Below are 23,976 nucleotides of genomic sequence, written 5' to 3'. Positions count from 1 at the left end.
GAAGGTTAAACTAGCTTTTTATTAGAAAAGAGCACTGTATTCAACTTTTTTGTTGATCTAAATATTAAACGGTGTCTGTTAGATGTTAATGTGGTAAACACTTCAAATAAAAAGGTTCTTAACATCTGAGTTTCCGTCTCACTCGCCCCCCTCCCTCTGAATCTGAAGGAGATCTCTGACACAGATTCATTTCCTGTCTTTATGTGCAATCTCTGATATCACCATTAGTGTTTTGCTTGTCATTTATTGAAGTAGTTAATATTAATATTCAACCTGTCATAAGTCAGTCAGTGACCGTAGTATCGATTCAGTATTAGTAGTATTAGTATACTGTTATTATCACCGTTCCTCTTACCCGCTGTTTTTCTTTCCCTACCTCTCTTTCTTTCTCCCTTTTCTTTCCCTCAGTCATGTCTGTCCTGTAGCAAGTGAAAATAAAATGAAATAAACGATAAAAACAAATGTCAATCAAATGGACCAATGCGGCAAGGCCGGGATGGTCCATTTGGTAAAGTAAATCCGTTGGGCATCTTTCTTGGCCTTTAAACAATAATTCTGATGGCAAAAGAACCAAACGGGACAGGCGGGGGAAAGTAATACTGACCGTCAACAGTAGGATAACGGTCAGTATCGATTCAGATTGAGCCATTAAACACTGGTATTAATCAAGGAGGTTACAAATGCTGTAGATCAGAAACAGCTTGTGGCTGGATTATTCCTAAATCTTCAAAAAGCATTTAAGAAAAAATCAGCCATGAAATCGTAATTAATAACCACTATTAAACGATATGGGATGGATTATTTACATCTAATTTTACAATCAGATGTAAATAATTTTACATCTGATTGTAAATTTATTTAAGGGACAGGAAACAATTTGAAAGTTGGGAGAATATTCCTCATCATGCTTGGACATTGCTTGTGGTTTTCCTGGAGGTTCTGTACTTGATCCATAAGGATTCAGTATTTATTTAGTTATTTGTTTTATTTGTTTGTTTTTATGACACAAATATTTGTTTTTTCTGGGCGAATGATTTTAATTTTACTTAAAAATTAAAATCATCTTGTTTGGGAATTGTCCAACTAAAGTGCAGACTCACATAGATGCTGTGGAAATTGAAAGAGTTCAGCATAGGTTCCTTGGTATAGACGGATATAATAGATGATAACGAAAAATAGATGATAAAATAAGATGGAAATCTCATATAAAACATACATAACACAGTTCCAAGAAACATTTCAATATTGAGTAAAGCAAAACACATTCTGCTTTCACTTTATATGAATTATTGTGCAGAGGTTTGGGCCAATACTTATAAATGCTCACTATCATCATTATCCATATAACAAATAAAAAGGGCCATAAGGATAATACTGGTTACAGAGATCCATAAATATGTTTACCTCCTGGCGCACGATGTAAACATGTAAAGAAAGGATTTATGATTGGATACGATATAAACAGAAGAAAAGGGTGATGATTATTGGTACAAAAACAAAAAAGATGGGGGGTTACATAGGCTCATGCTTCTCCACATTATTTATTAGGATTATTCTGTTTTGCTTATTTTCTGTTGTGATTAGTTGTGTTTTTTCTTTTCTTTGATGTTCTTGTATTATTTCAACATGTTCAAAATAAAGCCACACAAACAAATAAGCAGTAGATTTATAGTTTTATGTATTAGAATATTTAATTTAATCTTTCTTTTTTTCCACATCTAGCCACCCATTTATCTTCTAGCACTTATCAAGGTCATGGGGGATGCAGTCTCTGCAGGGATGCCCAGGCCCAACTCCTGCTGGAAGAACACCAAGGAGCTCTTTTCAGTGCAGCAGCATGACTTTATTTTGGGTTGACATAAAAAAGTAATCACATCTGCTGGGTCAAAAATATGCAACAGCAGTGTTAATATTTAGTTACATGTCCCTTAGCCATTTTCACTTCAATTAGGCGCTTTTGGTAGCCATCCACAAGCTTCTGGTTGAATCTTTGACCACTCCTCTTGACAGAATTGGTGCAGTTCAGTTAAATTTGATGGCTTTCTGACATCAAATTTAACTGCCCTGGGGCACCTCTGTCAGTGCGCCCCAGGGCAGCTGTGGCTACAATGCAGCTTACCATCACCAGTGTGTGAATGGGTGGATGACTGAATGTAGTGTAAAGCGCTTTGGGGTCCTTGGGGACTAAATAAAGTGCTATACAAATACAGGCCATTTACCATTTTACCATTACCATGGACTTGTTTCTTCAGCATTGTCCATGTTGGGGTTTAAGTCAGGACTTTGGGAAGGCCATTCGAAAACCCTTATTCTAGCCTGACTTAGCCATTCCTTTACCACTTTTGATGTGTGTTTGGGATCATTGTCCTGTTGGAGCACCCAACTGTGCCCAAGACCCAACCTGATGATTTTAGGTTATGTTGAAGAATTTGAAGGTAATCCTCCTTCTTCATTATCCCATTTACTCTCTGTAAAGCACCAGTTCCATTGGCAGCAAAACAGCCCCACAGCATAATACTCCCACCACCATGCTTGATTGTAGGCATGGTGTTCTTGGGGTTAAAGGCCTCACCTTTTCTCCTCCAAACATATTGCTCGGCATTGTGGTCAAAAAGCTCAATTTTTGTTTCGTCTGACCACAGAACTTTCCTCCAGAAGGTCTTATCTTTGTCCATGTGATCAGCAGCAAACTTCAGTCGAGCCTTAAGGTGCCGCTTTTGGAGCGAGGGCTTCCTTCTTGCACGGCAGGCTCTCAGTCCATGGAGATGCAAAACACGTTTGACTGTGGACAATAACACCTGTGTTCCAGCAGCTTCTAGTTCTTGGCAGATCTGCTTTTTGGTGATTCTCGGTTGACTCTTCACACTCCTGACCAATTTTCTCTCAGCAGCAGGTGATAGCTTGCGTTTTCTTCCTGATTGTGCCAGTGACAAAACAGTGCCATGCACTTTATACTTACAAACAATTGTTTGCACTGTTGCTCTTGGGACATGCAGCTGCTTTGAAATGGCCCCAAGTGACTTTCCTGACTTGTTCAAATCAATAATTCGCTTTATCAGATCTATGCTGAGCTACTTTGACTTTCCCATTGTAGCGTTTGTGTCTAATGAGCCCTATTTAACTGGCCTCAGAGAAGTCAGCAGCTGTGGTTGCTCATAATCACTCACAAGAAGTTAGGAGGCCATGCTATGAAGTTCAGTTCACTGACAACTTTCTAAGTCACCAAAATTGCTAATTCATGTTGCTGTATGTCTATTACCCTGACTTTGACCCTGTTAAAATATCATTTTAGAGTAAAAGAAAAAAAAATCCAGAGAAATCACCAAAACGTGTCCACTGAAGGGGAACAGAAATCCAGAGCTTAATAATGCAGAACCTGAAAAAAGGATGGTTTTATACGATTTAAAGGAAAACTGGAGAATTGAGAAGAGAGGAGACTGTCACATGATGACACACTGGTTTTAAAAAAACATAGTTCAGAACAGAGATGTTAAAAATGAGATCATCGTGGAGTGAATGAAACCAGTTCTGTTACACTGTCAGAAATATGAGGCTGGAGGAAGGAAGCTGACTGAAAACCTCACAGAGGTCAGTTTCTCCACACCAGCAGGTGGCGGTAAAGCACCTTTTACTGTTTGACACCCGCCAGAAAACCGGAAGATGAGGGGAAAGGAGACGTCCGGCTGCATCGGCTAGGAGTTTCTCTCGGTTTCATCTAAAGGTAAGCACCGAGCTAACTTTAATCGGAGCTCAGTTAATCTTGGGTTTAGCTCCTGAGGAGGTCTTCTGCTGCTCTCCGCGGTGCTTCCGCTGTTGACTGCTGATGATGTCAAACTGATGTGTCGGAGGTCCCGACAAACCGGAAAATAAGGAAACCGGAAAACAAAACTCGGGGAACTTTCCATCTTTAAATGCAGATTTCTTTATTTCACCCGACAGCCTGCAGCAGTGTCGTTCATGAGAAGGAAAAATGAGAGTTTAACTGGTGACATTAACGAAGCTGCCACTGCAGTATGGGTGTCCGCGCAGATGCCTGTTCAGAATCTGATTTGAGGCCCATCAGCGTGAATGTGAGGGCTAAACAAAAACAAAGCCCCAGCTGTCCAGCTAGACTTATAACTGCTCCGGACATACCTGAGTTCTTTATACGGGACAACAAAGCCCCTCGTCGGCCAAATGGTTTTAGTAGGACCCTAATGGGATAAAATGGACAACGGTCGGATGAAAGGATGGAGAAAAAAATCCGCCTGGTTAAAAAATAATTATTTAACCGCTGAAAAAATCAGCGATGCATTCAGTGCTGTCTTTATTCAGGATTTCAGCGTTAATAACACAGCACAGCTGCTTCTGCTGTCTGGTGGTAAATGAGCAGTGCATCGTTGCATGTGAGGTTTTTAAGCTGTTTATTGATGGCTAATAATAACTTTCTTTAGTCTGAATGTATTGAACGGTGACGTTTCATGGGAAGGCGCAGGAACGTCGTGAATGACCACAAATATAAACGTAAACTTACTCTGAACACATTCTTAAAAACTCTGCTGTGACACGTTTTTAATGTTAAAGAGGACGAGCCTGCTGCATATACATTTAGTACATACGTGTTATCCTGTGAGTATTTCTTTGGATATATTACACGTATATGCAGCATGCCTGCAGTTCTCCAAATGTGTTGATCATGAAAACAAATGTAATGACGTATCAGATTAACTGCAGTGGAGTGAGCCGTGATCTGTGATTAATCCTCTGTGGTACCGTCTCACCTCACTGTGCCTCGCCGACCTCACAGAGGGAGCGACCACACTAAAAGAATAAAAGACAAACGTGGCGTGGAAGCATTTTTCACTCAGGACTGATGTAAACGACGCAGATGAAACAGACAAACATTTATTTAATTTTCTGTTTAGATGTGGAGAGTCAGCATCTCCACTGTAGACGAACTTAAACAGCTGCTTGTGTTTTACATAACAGATGTTACAAAAAAATGAAGTATAATTAAGTTAATCTGAGTTATGTTTGCACAGAAACATCTTCAACGAGCTGCTTTTTTACTTTTAGGCATTTCAGAGACTTTTTGACTCGAGTGCTGCAGTAACATCTGTACTTCTGCTTGAATGAAGATTGTGCGCACTGTTTCCACCTGTGCCGACAGGTGGAAACAGGAACAGCTGTTCGATTATCAGCTCCTGGCACTTCATGCTTTAGCACTTGAATACAACTCAAAACTAAAATCATCCTGGACAAAAAAAGGAAAAAACGCTGTAATGACGTTTGATTTATTTCACAGTGTTTTTGTAAGTAAAGCAAACACGGAGGTCGTGTCTGATGTGTGGAGCTGCCTCAGGTTCATCTGTATGGACTCTGCTCCATCTGTGCAGATGGCAAAAGGTTGTTTTGACATTTTTTACAGGCACCTGCACAGTCAGCTACACTGTCCTTTAACGTTACAGCAGGAGAAACTCAACAGCAGACCTGCGTATGTTCACTGATTGTAGGCAGATAAATCAGTGCTGCATAAAATATTAAAAACACGACTCATTGTCAGGTCTTCTGCTGAAGGAGGAGAATTTAAGGCTTTGAAGCTCAGTCTTTGGATTATTGTGGCTTTAAAGTCACAGGAACAACTGAAGAAACGAATTATGTTTATTTGTTGTTCTGTTTTTGTGCCCCAGCTGATCAGCAGGAGGAGAAGAGTCTGACGGAGCAGCGGAGGAACAGTTTGGACTCGGCTCAGCCGCTACAGAGGAAACGATGAGCTCGGCACAGACGGTGAGGAAAACGTCCCCGTTACAGAGTTTGTGCTTCATCAGCTGCTGCTGGTCTTATTATGGTCACAGCACAGAAGCTACCCTGTAGTGTTCTGTTATATGCAGCTGTTTACTGTTAGATGCTCCATCTGTTTATTCTGCATGTGAATTTCCCAGAACTGTCTCATCTCTGTTACGCTGGATGGAATCGTTTTGGACACAATGTGAATTTTTACCTTCACATGAAACAAATCTCTGCGAGTGCTTTTTTCCCCCCATCGGTGCAAACCTGTCACTGACTGATGAGTCTGTGTGTTGTTGTCATTTCTTATTATCAAGTTGTAAAAATGGTACTTTGAGAGGATTTTAAGTCGACCTCATTACATGTTGTCCTATATCTGAACACTATCAGCACCTGGTAACAAATGGGGAATAAAACATTTGTGTTAGTGGATCTAACATCAGACTCTCATACGATGTGAGAATCAAAGTGTTTCTCAGAGCAAACGTGTGACGTTAGCTGGCTCGTTGTCCAGAGACAGGAATGAATCACATGACTGATCTTTTCCTGTGTGAGGGCCCTGACTTCAGCTCAGGACACGAGACTTGGGGTGAGTGAGGAGTGAACAGTGGGAGGGCAGGAGAGCCAGATGATCAAAATGTAAATGTATAAATCATAATAGAGTTTGAAAGAACTATTTGTGATCTTTAAATTGAAACTAGAAACGGCACGATACCACTTTTTCATGTCCAATACCAACATCATAAATTTGGATATCTGCCGATACCGATATGAATCCAATATAGTGCGGGGGCGGGGCCTGCAGTTTCATGCCCTGCCAACTTAAACATGGTGCTAGGTCCTGCAGCTCTGTGTATCCAGCAACCGTACTGAATAAAGAGACGCTTAAAAGCATGAATGTGTCATTGGGTCTGACGTCGTGTATTTAAAGTGTATTTTATAACCAATTAAACTGTTTTTTAAATATCTTGCTGCATTTTGTATAAGTTCATTCTCAAGTTTAAAAAAAAAACTAATGTATAACTAACACTTTAAACATGTTAGTTTGGTAATATTTGTTAGTACAGCTGAGACTGTCAGTCCACCAGGATTTACTGACCCCAGACTTCCTACTTAACCTGTTATTTTCCAACAGAATTAGAATATTACAGATTTCTGACTAAACACCTAAATTTAGGATTTAAAAAAAACAATGTATGGAAAACTACATTAGAAAACATAAAAATGTACAGACCTGATAAACTTTCATTACCGTTCTCAGTGTGTTAGCTTAGTGTTTAGGGCTGCCACGATTAGTCGACTAGTCACGATTACGTCGACTATCAAAATCGTTGATGCGTCGTTTGAAGCTTTGTAAGATCACAAAAGACGCAGGAATAAGTAGTAGGATTTAAGAGTGTAATAACGGACTGGAACAGAAGATGGCAGCACTGCATGTACAAGGATGCCAGCTGCCGTTAAACCCCGAAGAAGAAGAAGAAGCTGTGTCCCAGAATTCATAGCGCAGCCCAGCTCAGTTTACAACAATGGCGGCAGCTAGTTAGTTTTAATATTACTCTTATTATTCTTTCTGGGTCACAAAATAAACGTTTAACATATTTTCAGGCGAGAATGTAGCTGTGTAAACCTCAAATATCTGCTCAGTTTATCAAGACACCACATATTTTCAAAAGCGCTCCGACGTTTTCGGAGACGTCTGTTAGCCACTAGCTCGATAGCTAGCCGGGGGCACCGGACTCCCGGTGTTCTGGCAATCCATCGTACCTGACAAACCCGTTGTTTCTACGCATGCGCACAACACGAAATTCTGTGGCGAACCGTCCTACCTTTGTGAATATAAGCTACAAACATACTCTGACAGGTAAAATTAATTGCCAAACCGTTTTCAAACCCACCGCCGTCTTTCGCTACTCAGGTTAAACATGATATATAAGTCACCTAGAGAACTTAAAAATGTTATTGTTTGGCTTTTTTTTAGTATTTTATTTGTTCCTGAGTAAATCGGTTTGGCTGAGATTAAAGTTATAGTTTTTACACAGCTGAATAAACGTCAAGCAGACAGCTGATTATCAGAAGTGTGAGATGCTGAGAATTTACTCCGGTGTCCTGTTATATTTTAGATAGCAAGGAGTTTATTAAACTTCACCGAAACAATCTGCAAATTTCATTAAAATTTAATAAACTATCATCTTGTCTTTATTTTTAGTTAGCACAGACCTTAAACACTTAAAGCTGTAAGCTAATGATAGTTATATAAGAGCAGATGCTGCTGGTGCAATAAGCTGTACTTTTACGTCCAGTGGATGATGATCTGATTAGTCGACTAATCGCAAAAATAATCGGTGACTAGTCTACTATCAAAATAATCGTTTGTGGCAGCCCCAATGAGGTTAAGGGAAATGATGTAGGCATGAGTTTGCGCTGCTACTCCAGAGGGAAAGATAGGACTTCCAGGTCAGCTTGTTATCACCTCATCGTGTAAGGTGCATTCCTGTTTTGAGTGCTGAGTAAATGACCTTAAATCTGTTTGTTTGCCGCAGCTTGAATTACTTTCTAGTGAGTTGTAGCTGCACATTTTCACATAGTGATTGAAGGCATGTGCTGCTACCGCCATAGTGTAGTAATTTTATTCAGCCACACGATGGCGCCAAAGTCCTTTTAATGATGGTTCGAGCCGGGGAATGTCTGCTTGTAGTACTACACTACCACTGTGTTTATTATGAGTTCTCTGTGTGTTTGAACCAAGGTGATACTTACGTAATTTAAATTAATATATATTATGGACATGTACACGCACAGATGGATGTGTCGGTCTATCTTAGATATTTTTGAGTTTACATAAGTTGAACCACTGCTGCTGTAATATGTTTGCTCTAATGGCAGCTTATTTGTTACTACAGACTACTGGCAACACTGAGCATTAAGGTGACAATAAACCAGCTACCAGATACACCAAAGAAAGAACTTAACCTCAACACCGGTGCTGAGTCGAACAGTTTTTAAGAAAGTCTTTTATCCAGATGCAGATGGGGTGGAGAAGCCTTGGTGGTGCTGCTTGTTTGTAAGGATGTCTGGAGGGTGGTGTTGAAGATGAAGAAGACCCACGTGTAGTTCTCGCTTTGCACCAGATGACTCAGTGTAGTGTGTGCTGTAGCAACAGCATCCTTAGTGGGTCTCTTACCCCAGGATGCATGTTGATGTGGATCGAAGGAGGCCACTTTAATGTGCTGAAGAACCAGTTTGGCCTCAGAGCGACTGGTCAGGGGCTGGCTGCTTTGGCTGATGATGATTTAGACTTTAAACAGACTACAATGGTCAGTTGTGACCAGGAAGCTGGTCGGCACAAGATTGCCTGTTCCTGCAGAGTGAGAGTGTGGGCACAGCAGGCTTTTGCCTCCTTCAGGCAAAAACTTTTTAACCAAACTCGTCATTCAAGGTTGTCCAAGCTGTGATGTTGTCAATACAGTAGATATATAAATAAATAGAAACTTTATTGATCCCACTAAGGCAAACTTTTGTGTTATGGCAGCATTATAAAGAATAAAAGTAGTACAGTGTACAATAAACAACAACACAGTCTCTCTATGTTTGTCCTTTCACTGCCTCTGTTTGTATCTCTGTCTCTGCAGGACCAACAGGCACCAAGAAGCCCTCAGGAGGGTGATGAAGCTCACAGAAAACAGGACGACAAAATATACAGATGCGATGAGTGCGGGAAGCCTTTTACTGCGAAGATTTTCCTAAAAAGACATCAAATCATCCACACCGGGGAGAGTCCGTTCAGGTGTGAGTTTTGTGGGAAGTATTTTTCCAAGGCTGGAAATTTGACAAGACACCGACTCATCCACAGCGGAGTGAAAGCGTTCAGATGCAACTTGTGTGGAAAGTCTTTTACTCAGAAGAGTGACCTAAAAAATCATCAACTCATCCACAGCGGACTTAAAGCATACAGCTGTGATCGGTGCGGGAAGTGTTTTACAAAGAAACAGAGCTTGGAAAATCATAAGCTCCTCCACAGCGGAGTGAAACCGTACAGCTGCGATCAGTGTGGAAGAACCTTTGCTCGCAGGTATACGTTAAAGAGTCATCAACTCACCCACTCTGCGGTTAAGGCGTACAGCTGTGACATGTGTGGAAAGACCTTCAGGCAGATGGGGACCTTAAATAAACACCAACGCATTCACACCGGACATAATGTGTACTGCTGTGACCAGTGTGGGAAACGCTTTGTCACATACTACAACTTACACATTCACAAATTTACCCACACTGAGGAGAGACCTTATAAATGTGACCTGTGTGATAAGGCTTATAAAGATCCAGATTACCTGAAAGTGCACCAACAGATCCACACCAGAAAGTGCACTTACTGTGAGGTATGTATTTATATTTTCACATTTCTATGCTCGTTAAATTTTGTTAGCATGTTTGCAAATGTTTGGTGGCCGTGGTCGGTGACATAATGTCATGTGGTTGGAATTGGGCCTCGACTGCTGGGTGTTTTTGATTGTCCGTCTCTCCCAGCATGCAGCTGAAACCATTAATGATCCTTCCACAGGTTCGTGAAACTTTTCACAACCTTGACTTAAGTTGGGTCTTAAATATTTTTTGCCCTAGTTCACACTCTACATCTTTAACCAACAAAAAAAGTGTTCAAGTTGAATTTTAGTCAAATAAATAATTTCTGTTTGTTTGGGATGAGGAGGCGACCGCATGGCTGAGAGCAGCCGGCCTGGGTTCAACTCTTCACTTTACCCTATAGAATAAAGCCAGAAAAATCCCATTCATTTAAACTGGTCTTACCTCTGATTTTGCCTGTGCATCCAGTGTCCTACGTTATGAAACACTGCGCTGTTTTTAGATCTTGACTTGAGCTGAACTAAACAAATTTTTCAATATAGCAGTAAAGGACATGGGTTGGTTTAATTTATAGCTGAAAAACATCAAATCGCTTTAGCAAAAATAAATGTTTAAAAAGTAATTTTGTGCTCTCAACTTGATTTTACAATAGCTGGAAACTGAACTGAGATCTTCTGAAAATCTGTTCAACAGTTTAATATTGCACTGACCGGTCACAGGTCTCTGAATTGCATACAATCCATGAGCACAAACTTTAGTTCCAAAGTTTTTCCTGATGAAACAGATCAATCATCCAATGCTGGTTTCTGTTCTTTTGCGTCATAGAAATTAAGTTGGTGCAACTTCGCTGTAACTGTATCTTGTATCCCTTCATACTGATGCACAAATTTGGCTATAGAAAAAAATCATGCTGAAGAAGAACTGATTTTAGTCAATCTATTTTTTCAGACCTGAAAATGTCACTTGGATATCTCCGTATTTATCTGCAGGGTTTTGACACCTTCACTGACACTGCTGCTCTCAAAGTCATTCGCTGTAAAGCCAGTTTGCCATTTTGTAATGTTGACTGAATGTATGCTGCATTACATTTAAGAAAAAAATGATGAATGAGCTTATTTAAACTATATATTTATAGAGAAATGCATATTGCCATTTAACCAACACTGATCTGTGAGGTGTGACTGAGACAACAGTTCGAGTATTGTTGTATTGTTCTGTAGCTCAGATTTCATTTACAGAGAGTTGGGAGCAGTGAAGGATTTTTCCTGTCCTCAAACACAGATGCATTTCAAACTTTGCTTTCTCTGAATGAGTATTACAGTGGTTTATATTCTTTATTTCCAGAGGTGTGACGTACGCTGTCACTGTGTCTTTTGCAGAGTGAACCCAGTGGATCCGGTCCTGAACCCTGTCATCACTGCGGAGCTGGGAAAGCGTTTCGATGTGACGTTTGTGGAAATACTTTCAAGAAGAAATCGGGCCTGAAACTGCATCAGCGCAGACACACTGGACTCAAACTGAGCTACTGCAGAGAGTGTGGGAAAAGCTTCCCCATGCCAAGTGCATTAAAGCGCCATGAACTGATCCACAGTGGGGTTAGGAAGCACCTCTGTGACCAGTGCGGGTCATCCTTCATCACTGCAAGTGACCTGAAGAAGCATGAACGAATCCACACAGGAGAGAAACCATACAAGTGCAGACATTGTGAGAAAAGCTTCACGCACTCGATTAATCGTTACCGTCACGAATGTAAACACGTTGACGTGAACGACAGCAGCAGTCACAGGTCATTATAAAGTGTGGACATGTATCTCGGGGTCTTGTTCGCGAGTGATGGGAGAAGGGAGCGCGAGATCGACAGACGGATTGGTGCTGCGGCTGCAGTGATGCGGACGCTGCGCCGGTCCGTCGTGGTGAAGAGGGAGCTGAGCGTAAAAGCGAAGCTCTCAATTTACCGGTTGATCTACGTCCCTACTCTCACCTATGGCCACGAGCTGTGGGTAGTGACCGAAAGGACGAGATCGCGGATACAAGCGGCGGAAATGAGCTTCCTCCGAAGGGTGGCTGGCCTCTCCCTTAGAGATAGGGTGAGAAATTCGGCCATTCGGGAGGGGCTCAGAGTAGAGCTGCTGCTGCTCCACATCGAAAGGAGCCAGCTGAGGTGGTTCGGGCATCTGACAAGGATGCCCCCTGGGCGCCTCCTAGGCAAGGTTTTCCAGGCATGTCCCACCAGGAGGAGGACCCGAGGCAGACCCAGGACACGCTGGAGAAATTATATCTCTCGGCTGGCCTGGGAACGCCTTGGTGTTCCCCCGGATAAGCTGGAGGAGGTGGCTGGGGAGAGGGAGGTCTGGGCCTCTTTGCTTAGGCTGCTGCCCCCGCGACCCGGCCCCGGATAAGCAGAAGATGGATGGATGTTGTTAGTCAGCCATGGCTCAGTACTTGGTGACTTTGTTAAATAATAATGAATCTTTTCTGCAGTTAAACCAGTGCTATAAAAGTCAGTTTAGTTAGTGGGACACAAGCAGCCCAGAAAGAAGCACTGAATCGTTTGTGTAGAAACTTGTAAATTGTTCCCTCAAACTTTTCCCCCTTTTTTAGTGTATAAAGATTTGTGTGCATTTCTTAAACTATCCATATCAGCATCTGACAACATGGCTTCACGGTTCAAAAAACACTGTAAAAGGCGCTGCTTGGAATATTGTTTGTGTCTGCAAATGAGATTGGAAGGAGCTTTGTGGAGGTGCCGGCCTGTTACTCATCAGCGACCGCTGGTCGATGCTCTGTACACGCCGCTGTTTTTAAAAACTGGATTCTCCAGCTGAAGACAAAAACTGAAAGGTTAACCGGTGCTCTTCTTCTTAAAACTGATGGTGATGAAGATGTCGTTGTTGTAACTGTTTGATTTTCAAGACCATGAAAAAAGATTTTTAGATCTTCAGCTGCGGCATGTTGATTTTTCCTTTCCTGTTTCTGTTTACTGAATCTATTTCACAACTTTATAAGTTATTTGGCACGAGTTACTTTTTATGTCTGTACAGCACTTTGGTCAACGTTGCTGTTATGATTAAATGTGCTATATAAATACAAATGCTCAACGATAATTTTGTGAAAATCCTGCAAATGTTAAACCGTGTATGAAGTTTATCTTATGAAAACAGTTTGGTGTGAAAATAAAAGGTTTGAGCCACGATTTCGCTTCTTGTATTCTCAGACTACTTTATTCATCCCTTTTGCTGCAACACAGTAAGAACAATAATTGACTAAAATGGATTAAATAATACAATATAGTACAAAGTCGCAAAATATGACAAACAGCTATAATATAACAATTAGCTCAATTATAAATATCCCTGCTGTGGGGTAAACCATTAGATGAGAGCCGAGGGTGTGAGCGGGCTGAAGCTTTAGTAAGAAAGTAACGTTTATTTCGGCGATCGTGGCTCAAGAGTTGGGAGTTCGCCTTATAATTGGAAGGTTGCCGGTTCGAGCCCCGGCTTGGACAGTCTTGGTCGTTGTGTCCTTGAGCAAGATACTTCACCCGTTGCCTACTGCTGGTGGTGGTCAGAGGGCCCGGTGGCGCCAGTGTCCAGCAGCCTCGCCTCTGTCAGTGCGCCTCAGGGTGGCTGTGGCTACAATGTAGCTGCCATCACCAGTGTGTGAATGTGTGTATGAATGGTTGTGTACACAGTGGTTAAAATAAACAATACAGGTAATACAAAAGGTTAAATGTCAATAAAAAATAATAAATTGAAAAGCAAAAACAAACAAAAAAAGTTTGATTTGATTAAATTTTCTTGTATGTTATTTGATTGGCGTTAGTTTTGTAGTCAGATGTATGTGGAGTGTGTTAAAATGTGTGCAGTATTTCACTGTATGTTGATTTGTAGGCGAACTATTTAGGGGGGATCTCTTAAATTGAATTGGTAGTATGGTCTGTGTCTATTTAAGGAGGATTTAGGTCTGACAACGGGGGTGGGGGGGGGGGACCAAGATATATGAGGAGGTTCATGTTTAACATCAGCTTCATACAGGCTTTCATCAGGGTGTCACTCATGGCTGGACCATCATAATAAAAGTTTTTAGTTTGTTAAAATGCTTTTAAAGCTCCAGTTTTGCTCCTGTAAACTTAAGTTTGTTTTCTTTAGCCTCGTAGTTCACTTTTATTGAATGATTGACGCTCTGTTGTCTGTTACTGTATGTTTGTCCTGATCTTTCACTCAGTATTTTCAGTTTTGTTCTGGACTTGTTTGTTATTTCTTTGAAAGTACAAGAGATGTATGTCCTGTTATTTTCCTGTGCCACTGCGATTCTTCTAATTCTTGTTTTCTGGTTTGTTTGTTTCTTTTCTCCTCCAATCTGTCTCTGTGTGATGTGATTAGTGTCCTCATGTTTGTGTCCCTGTATCTGTCTTGTGTCCAAATCTTTTTTAAGTGATGTTACATCAGTGTGCTCACAGACATTCACCTTACTCCAGTGGTTCCCAAACGTTTTTTGCTCCTTTGTTTTACAAGAAAAATGTTCTGACTATCTTCAGGTTTTAGAAGCTTACATACACACAGTTACTGTCCCGCTATTTACAAAGGCAGAGGCATCACGCTGTGATTATTTTACGTGTAGCTGTTTTTTTCCTGTGTAATAATATTCAACATTGCTATCAATTCATTTTTCAAAAAATGTCTCTCTGTGCAAAATGGGTTCAACAACATAAACAGCTGTGGGATCCTGTTTGTCTGTGATTTGAACAGCCCAGCGCTGCTCCCAATGCAGGGAAAACTAATCCTGCAGGGAGACCTACCTCAGCACTTGTGCAGGTGAAGCCAAAGGGAAGATTTGCTTCACCATATTTTCTAGTCTGGAAACATATTCAGCGATGCTTCATCTCCTGCTTTGCGTTTGTGTGGGAGCCCCATCAAAAACCTGTCAATGATGCTAGCAGTGTCCAACAGTTCTTTCTTTTTTCTTTTCATGCCGCGCCCTCCCTGCAATGGCTCTGCGCCAAACATTTGAGAACCCCTGGTGTACAGGAACATCTGTGCAGAGTATAACCTGGAAGTCCCGAGGTCAAAATTGGAGATTACCCCAAGGGTGAATGACCGAGCTAAGATCCTGTGGGACTTCCAGATACAGACGGACAAAATGGTGGTGGCTAACCAACCGGACATAGTGGTGGTAGACAAACAGAAGAAGACAGCCGTAGTGATCGATGTAGCGGTTCCGAATGACAGCAACATCAGGAAGAAGGAACACGAGAAGCTGGAGAAATACCAAGGGCTCAGAGAAGAGCTCGAGAGGATGTGGAGGGTGAAGGTGACGGTGGTCCCCGTGGTAATCGGCGCACTAGGTGCGGTGACTCCCAAGCTAGGCGAGTGGCTCCAGCAGATCCCGGGAACAACATCGGAGATCTCTGTCCAGAAGAGCGCAGTCCTAGGAACAGCTAAGATACTGCAGGACCCTCAAGCTCCCAGGCCTCTGGTAGAGGACCGAGCTTGGAGGATTGATCGCCCGCAGGGGCGAGTGGGAGATTTCTTTTTAATATCCAATCTTGATCTTTTAACCCTTACCTAACTTGACATTTGTGTATGGACAGCAAATAACGCCCTGAAATGGGGTTTTATTAACATGAGACGTAAGTTTGACGTAAGGTGCTGCTAAGAGTTATAAAACACTAACAAAAGCCATCCCAGTCCCTCTGAAATCAACGATTAAAGAAGACATTGTACACTCTAAAATTCCTCCTGGACTGAGACAGCTCTGCACAGCTGGTGTTGACTTTGGTGACAGCAGGTTTCGAGAGATCAGAAATGTTTTTGATAACATTTCCGTAACCTGGTTAAAGGAAATTATATTCTAAAAGAATTTGAGGCTATGGAAGTTAAACTGATACGAAGAAAGTGTATTTTACTTCCCCTTCCCAGTAAAGCAAAACAGGTTAATTTTAAAGTCATAAATGAGATTAACCCAACAAATTAACTGAAATTTTACCCACATGCGAACACCTGTGGATTCTCTGAAAATGACATTGAAAGTTTGGATCACTTGTTTTTCTACTGTGAATCAGTGCACTCCTTTTGGACTGACATGTGGAGCTGGCTACAGTCCAGGGGAATTCAGTTACCACATTTGACTGTAGTTACATTTGGGATGGTTGCTGAGAACCCAAATTTAGACTTGGTGATTGGGACTGTCTTGTTACTGGGAAATGTTTTAATCACAAATGCAGACATTTCAAAGCTAAACGATGTGTAAACAGATGGCTGAATGATTTTAAACTCTCGAGTAAGTCGCTGAAACATGTAAATGACAAGAAAGCCCCTAAACTTATATTTCTATTCAATAAGTTCTATTTATGTTAAAAGGAGGCCTCCTCTCTATCTGAGATGTGGATCATGATTTCCCTTTCTGTTCACACTGTTTGTGTCTATGTTCTCACATTCTGCATTTTTCTTTCTTTCTTTTGTTTTTTCTCTTGTTGTGATGCTCAACCGTATATATTTAGATGCATGGATAAATAATGGTGCCTTATATGTTTATATTGTTGTTGACAAATAAAGTTCATTTAAAAAAAAAAAAAAACATAGGCTCGGCCTCTTTTTCGAGTCACGTGTCCAAACAGCATCGAATCACAGCAGAGCAGGAAGAAGGGGGCGGAGCAAAGTGTGTGCGCAGGAGAGGAGTCGAGCAGAGAGAGCTGCTTTTTCATGAAACGGGAGTAAAGTAGTGAACTTAGAGGAGAGAAACAAACTAAAGCATCGATCATAAACCACTACCAACGTCCTGATCGATATCTGCATCGATCTGCCCACCCTTGTCTCCTGGATCGTAGCTGCGATCAGCGTGAACCACGTGGGTCTCTGCTCCCTGATCTGTTTCCGGTGTTTGGAAAGAGTTCCGGCTTCATCACGGAGTTTCTCTCGGTTTGTGGGCTCATCTAAAGGTAAGCACCGAGCTAACTTTACTGTGAGTTCAGTTCATGTTGAGTTTAGCTCCTGAATGAGGTCTTCTGCTGCTCTCCTCGGTGTCTGTTCACAGTTTATTGTGAACACGTTGAGAGAAGAGTGAGAGAGTGTTTGGAGAAAAACACCAACTAATCATTAGCTCAGCATGCTGGGAGAAGTTGGAGCAGAAAAGTCTTTTCATTGTCCCTGCAGCTGTTTTTCTGCATGCACCAAACCTCTACAGCAGAGGCATTCAGCTAAATTTTGAGGATGTCCTGTTAGAGAAAATCTTCCCAAGCAGAGGTCCGGGACATCATAATGTCTAACTTGCGTTATGATTGTGATACAGAAGCAGCCTATTTTTTTTAATCAATATCTCGATATCTGAACAATAGACTGTCAAATAAATGAAAATACAAGTTAAAAACATTTTTTTAAATGATTGTGAACACTGAAACACACAGTAGACCTACATTAGATATAGGATTTCAGTTTAAAATGAATTGGAGAAAATAAAAAATCTTAAAATGCTTAATTTCAGAAAAAGTAGCAGCAGTTTGAGTTTCCCTTTTTCTTTACCTTTCACATCTTTTAAGAGTCTCAATAAATTTTTCAACAAATGACATTAAAATTCTTAACAATTGTACAGTTTCTCTTTCTTTCCCCTTATATTTCACTTCCCACTTTCTGTTGTTCAGTGAGAGACTTGAGCTTTTGTCCTACCAGGATTTTAAATGTGGGCTGGAATGCTGTCAGCGCCATACACATGTGTAGGTGCTCATTGGTGAGCCGTGGACAATATTTAGTGTTTATTATGTTCATTGTGGAGAAAGCTGCCTCACAGCTGTATGTGGAGCCAAACGTGGTCAACATGTGCAGGGCTACTTTCCTCAGATTTGGGAAAGCTGTCTCAGAGACCATTTGGAGCCAGAAAGTGGCAGGTTGTTCTTCCAAACTGCTCTCTCAGGGCCACATCTGCTTGGAGATCAACCCGTTGCATCTGGAGAGGCCCGGTATTTGCCTCCTTGAAGTGCTGTGTGACTTCCTTTGAGATGAGAAATGGGTTCTTTATGAACATGGTGAGCTGCTGTCCAAATCTGACCCTCATCTTCAGTTTTTCAGATCTTTTCCCCAGTTTGTGTACAAACTGCCATGAATGAATCTTCAAAAGTTGATTCTGTTCATCTGGACGTAGCGTTTTCTGGGAGAAACGTTTCGTCATCATCAGGTGACGTCTTCAGTCTCAGCTGACTGCAGGTTAAACAAACAGTACATTTGCATAATGACTGAAACCAGCCCACTGAAGGAACAATGGGCTGGGAGGTCAGTTCCTTAATCATAATTATGCAAATTCTCATGACCATTGATCAATGGCCATGAGTACCATTCACAGAGAGTTGGGGAATGGCTGCAATCACAGCATTGTATGATGGCGAAAGATGTACCCTTAGGCCCCCTCCTCGATTCAGAGATGGTCTTTCCCTTTTCAGGTAAATGGCCTCCTTGACTCCACGCTCAAACCAGCGTTCCTCCCTGTCCACGTTTCTCCCAGAAAACGCTACGTCCAGATGAACAGAATCAACTTTTGGAGATTTATTTTCCTGGATGACTGAGAATGCATCAAGAAACTGCCATGAAGTTATAATGAAGCACCAAACTGCAGTTACTCAGTCAGTGGAGGTTCAGTAGTGCAGTTTCTCACCACTGTTGTTAACTGGAGGCTGACACACTGACTGAAGACATTTAGTCTGAGTAGATTTGAACTTTCCTTCTTCATTATTTCCATCTTGCTTTGACTGCAGCTGTAACTGATTCCAGCAGGATTTGTAAAAAGCATTTTGACAGACACACAAAGCTGGACAGCTTTTGTTCTGAGTCTAAGATCTTAGAAAGAAAGTGACTGGACTTCTGTAAGCTTTTTTAAACGTTTCACCTCTCATCCAAAAATGCCTTTTTCAGTTCTGAAACTAAATGGTGCAGAGTCCCAGGCATTTAAACCCTTGTGGGGGTTGTACCTTGAAAGGGTTGTCGACTGACTGTTGACCATTGATCTCATCAAAAGAGCCAATGTGTGGAAAAATGTGTGTGTCAGCAGATCCTGAGTGAAACCATTGTGAGACCCTGTTTGACTCTATCATGTGGGTCGGTGCTGTCTCTGTTAAAGAACCAAGAGCCTTTCTTTCCACTTCCTCCATGTAAAGTTTGGCTACAATGGGACACACTGGGGAGCTCACAGCACATCCATGTTTGTGTCTGTAGAAACCCTCGTTGTATTTAAAATATGTGGTGGTAAGGCAGAGGTCTAACAGTGTGCAGACCTGATCAGGATGAAGCTGGTTCTGGTTTGTAAGGAGCTGTCTTGATGTAGTGGTTTCCTGACCGTCTCCTGCCTCGTTGGGGTTCAAAGCAGAGAATGATCCAGCGGCACCATTCAGTTTTATGTTGCAACTCTATTGAAGTGTTGTGGATATTATACATGGTTATGCTCAGGATTCGTCAGCCCTCTGGAAATGCCTGTTGGTTAAACTGTCAGCAAGGAATTTGCATTTGCACTGTTAACTGTTTATACACCTGTAATGCACATTAAAAGCAGCTGCTTGTTTAGGTGAAAGTAAATTGATGGGATTTTTTGCACTAATAAAGTTGTGGAGTGGTAAAGTATTTTGTCTCGCATCAGTTATATCGTTGCTGCAAATTTTCAAATATATATAGTGATAAATATTTTTGGCCATGTTGCCCTGGTTGCTTCTGGGGTTTCACCTTGAAGCTTCATAGGTATTGTTGTCACTGAGTGTAGTAATGTTTATTTGCTCTGCTTCTTCTTGTCAGGGATAAAATACATATCTATACTTTTTGTGTCCCAGCTGAGTAACAGGAGGAGAAGAGTCTGGTGGAGCAGCAGAGGAACAGTTTCAGCCATTTGGACTCAGCTCAGCCACTACAGAGGAAACCATGACTTCAACACAGAAGGTGAGAAAAATATCTCAGTTACACTGTTATTGAAACTGTGTGCACAGCTGGTTGTTAACAGCAGCTTTATCTTTTCCATCCTGGGCTCCTCAATACATGCAGAAGCTACGTTCACAAAAAAAAACAAAGATCATATTTTATCAGCACACATTGAAACAACAACATCATCAGTTGGACTCAGAATTGATCACACAGTAAACAGTTTTTCTCCTGTGATCAATATTTCTATCACCAGAAGGTGGTGATAACACACCTACAATGTGTTTGCTGACATCTATGGTAATAACAAGACCAGACTAAGCAACCTGGTTAAAGTGGCTGGTCAGATTTCAGGGAGGTCTCAGCTCCAGCTTGTGGACGTCTATAACAGGCAGGTGCTGAGGAAGGAAACTTCTGTCCTGTTGTGTTCAGATCATCGTCTCTTTCATGATTTTCAACTGCTCTCATCAGGTCGACATAGATTGTCTTTTGTACAAAGTGCTATTATCATGGTTAATAACACTAAACCATGAGTGTTGTTGCCATTGCACACTGTACTTTTTTTGGTGATAAAATTTAGGTTGTTTTCTTGGGGCTTATTGTCATCCCCTATGTAGCCGGTGTATCAGAAAAACTCAGGAGGGTTTTCTCCAAGCATGACATCCCGGTGCATTTCAGACCCAGCAACACACTCAGACAGAAACTGGTTCACCCGAAAGACAAAACTCCAAAACACAGACTTAACAATGTGGTGTTTGCTGTACAGTGCAGCGAGGAATGCCCAGACCTCTACATCGGAGAGACCAAACAGCCACTTCACAAGCGCATGGCACAACACAGAAGAGCCACCTCCACAGGACAAGACTCAGCATCCATCTGCATCTAAAGGTCAAAGGTCACTCTTTCGAGGATGCCAATGTTCACATTTTGGACAGAGAGGACAGATGGTTTGAAAGAGGAGTGAAAGAAGCATCTATGTCCACTGTGAGCGACCATCTTTGAACAGAGGCGGTGGTTTATGACACCAACTGTCTGCCATCTATAATCCAGTTTTGAGATCCCTCCCCAGACGCCTTAACGTCCACTCACATCCTGGGCCATCTGACCTCAGGAATTCGCATGATAAGGTGGGGCCAGGTTTCACAATGAACTTACCCGAAACTCTGGCTGATTGGGACCCACACCCAGTTTCACACCTTGACTCAGGCGATTAGAGGATCATCAGGGGGTCCTTTTGTCCCTCTGTGGGGGGACACTCCCACTAGGTTTATATCTGGGACTCTCCACCATTTGACCTTAGAACTGAAGAAGCTTCTCGGATGAAGGTGAAACGTCTTCAAGTAACTTAAAGAAGTCCAGACGCTTTTCTTTGCAAGCTCCTTAGACTACGATGACCTGGATGACTGAGAACCTTCACAGACAATTCAGGATTTAATGAATCTGTCACTTTATTCAAGCTACTAACCGACAATTTCAAATTTACACACGTAGGATTACAGGAATCGAACGCCTGGTGTCACCGGTGCGGCCTAGGATTTTTGTTTTTTGTTGCACCATTGAGAAATTAAGTCGCATCAGATTGCTCACACTCTGTTTGTATCTCTGTCACTGCAGGACCAACATGGAGAGAGAAGTCAGCGCTCTCAGGAGGACGACAAACCTCACAGAAGAAAGAAAGAGAAAACATACAGTTGTGAGGAGTGTGGGAAGGATTTTACTCTATCTGGAAACTTAAAAAAACATCAACTCATCCACAGTGGAGTTAAAGCGTACAGCTGTGACGAGTGTGGAAAGTCTTTTGCCCAGGCTTCAAACTTAAAAAAACACAAAATCATCCACAGTGGAGTTAAAGCATTCAGCTGTGACATTTGTGGAAAATCTTTTACCCAGTCTTCAAGCTTAAAAACACACCAACTCCTCCACAGTGGAATTAAAGCATACAGCTGTGACATTTGTGGAAAAACTTTCAGCCAGTTAGGGTACCGAAATATTCACCTACGCATTCACACTGGACATAATGTTTACTGCTGTAATCAGTGTGGCAAACTGTTTACAACAGATGCACAGTTACAAAGCCACATGCTTTCCCACACTGAGGAGAGACCTTATAAATGTGACCTGTGTGATAAAGTTTTTAAACATCCAAATTCCCTCAAATCACACCAACAGATCCACGCCAGAAAGAGACTCTACAAGTGCAGTTACTGTGAGGTATGTATTTTTCTTTTTACAGTTGCAGTTATTTTGAAGTATTATGTGAATGAAGTTTAATTTCAAAGCTTATTTGAGACATGAAAAGTTCATGTACAGAATATTCAGTCAAATCTGACACAAATCTCCTGAAACTTTCCCGATATTGGAAAAAGGTAAAGTTTTAAAAGCTTCTCTCATTTCTAACATTCACACTCCAATAGATGCATCGGAGAGCAGCTTGGGGTTAGTATTTTGTGGCATGCTGAGTAGAGCATCCAGGGGTTTAACCACCAATCTTCCCATTAAGTAGATTACCTACAAATGAAGACTTAATGTTGCCCAGTAAGCTGAGTGTTATAATGTAAACAGTAAAATGTAAATACTGGTAGAGCTGCTCTTTATTTCAGGCGACGTTCAGGATCAAAATGTTGAAGGAATTCCCTGACTTACACTGTCTTTGTGTCTTTGTTTAGAAGCAGAGCGGCACAGATGGATCCAGTTCTCAACCGTGTCGTCACTGTGGTGGTGGGAAAGAGTTTCGCTGTGACCTTTGTGGAAAAACTTTCAGTTACCGAAGGAGCCTAAAAGTGCATCAACGTAAACACACTGGAGACAAAATGAACTACTGCAAAGAATGTGGGAGCGGCTTCCCCACACCAAGTGGATTAAATAAACATGAACTCTGTCACAGTGGGATTAAAGACCACCTCTGTGACCAGTGTGGGTCATCTTTCTTCACTGCAGATCATCTTAAAGAGCATAAAAGAGTCCACACAGGAGAGAAACCATACAAGTGCAGACACTGTGAGAAAACTTTCTCACGTTCATCTGGTTGTAACAGACATGAACGTACACACATTGAAGAGAACTTCAGCTGTGACCAGTGTGACAAGAGCTTCAAGAATTTCACTTCATACTCCAAACACAAACGAGCCCACGCTGTAAATAAACTGTTTCACTGTTACCAATGTGCAAAAGCATTCACTTCATTATCTGCTCTGCGCAAACATCAGCGTCATCATGCAGAACTGAAATCTCTGGATCGTAATGAATCTGCAAAGACAGAAAGACGCTCTTCTGGTTTCAGGGTCAGACTTAAAAAACTTGAGATCAGGCTCCACAGAGTTCAGCTGGAGTCTCCTGTAAAGAGTGTCAGCTGATGTCACACTTGGATCTGATGAGCTAGCTCTGATTTCTGGAGCTGCAGTGAATAATCCTGGATGTTAAATTTAGGAATCTGCAAAGTATTTTCCCCCTTCCTGATTTTATGTTTGCCACACTTGCTTCAGATCATTAAATAGACTTTTCAAACAGAATGCTTTTATCTATTAAGGGAAACAAAAAAGCAAAACATATATGGCCCTTTCTCCATATTTTTCTTCTTTTTTCCCTTCACTGTGTTTCATTCTGTTTCTGTTGTCTGTTGATTTGAAGGGCTTTCATTTTAGGATGGATGAGCTGCTTACGTACCTACAGGTACAAGTAAACTCAACTGAACCTGAACTTGTCTGCTGCTTGCTGATGAATGTGACCACACTGACAAGTAGTTCCTACAGTTTGTATTTTTCTGTCATTTCTTAAAGATTGTCTTACCTGAATATAGAATCTCTCTGTCATGGTTTGACCAGTAAACCTCATCCAGCCGGCTGCACTGAGAGAGAACCTGCTATACTGTGCATGTATTCAATTTTCCATTAGATGTTGATGAATTCTTCTTTATTTTGTTGTGTCCCTTCATGAACGTGTAAAGGAAGTAAAGGTTGAGATAATA

At 41.6% G+C, this 23,976-nt stretch overlaps 2 protein-coding genes across 5 annotated transcripts; both read left to right on the top strand.

Annotated features, from left to right (window-relative positions):
• The first annotated feature begins 3,621 nt into the window (after nt 1-3,621).
• On the top strand, nt 3,622-13,318 carry LOC146511922 (uncharacterized). Of its 2 annotated transcripts, XM_085171793.1 has the most exons (4): nt 3,622-3,721; nt 5,670-5,766; nt 9,396-10,142; nt 11,505-13,318. In XM_085171793.1, exons 2-4 carry the CDS (start codon nt 5,749-5,751, stop codon nt 11,919-11,921), a joined length of 1,182 nt encoding a protein of 393 aa, XP_085027919.1. In that variant the 5' UTR covers nt 3,622-3,721; nt 5,670-5,748; the 3' UTR covers nt 11,922-13,318. The 2 variants fall into 2 exon arrangements, with proteins under 2 accessions (XP_085027919.1, XP_085027918.1); XM_085171792.1 differs by lacking the exons at nt 3,622-3,721; nt 5,670-5,766 and having other exon boundaries at nt 7,685-10,142.
• A 3,397-nt stretch (nt 13,319-16,715) lies between these two features.
• On the top strand, nt 16,716-23,976 carry LOC146511921 (uncharacterized). 3 transcript variants are annotated; one of them, XM_085171783.1, is made up of 4 exons: nt 16,716-17,062; nt 19,893-20,033; nt 21,627-22,223; nt 22,679-23,976. In XM_085171783.1, the coding sequence occupies exons 2-4, from the start codon at nt 20,016-20,018 to the stop codon at nt 23,363-23,365; spliced, it is 1,302 nt and encodes a 433-aa protein (XP_085027909.1). In that variant the 5' UTR covers nt 16,716-17,062; nt 19,893-20,015; the 3' UTR covers nt 23,366-23,976. The 3 variants fall into 3 exon arrangements, with proteins under 3 accessions (XP_085027909.1, XP_085027910.1, XP_085027907.1); XM_085171784.1 differs by having other exon boundaries at nt 16,717-17,062; nt 19,928-20,033; nt 21,642-22,223; XM_085171781.1 differs by having other exon boundaries at nt 16,718-17,062; nt 19,928-20,033.

The sequence above is a fragment of the Neolamprologus multifasciatus genome, chromosome 9, assembly GCF_963576455.1.
Source record: "Neolamprologus multifasciatus chromosome 9, fNeoMul1.2, whole genome shotgun sequence".
Taxonomy (NCBI): Eukaryota; Metazoa; Chordata; class Actinopteri; order Cichliformes; family Cichlidae; genus Neolamprologus; species Neolamprologus multifasciatus.
Note: the sequence above shows the minus strand (reverse complement) of the source record. Positions and strands in the feature narration are given on the sequence as shown.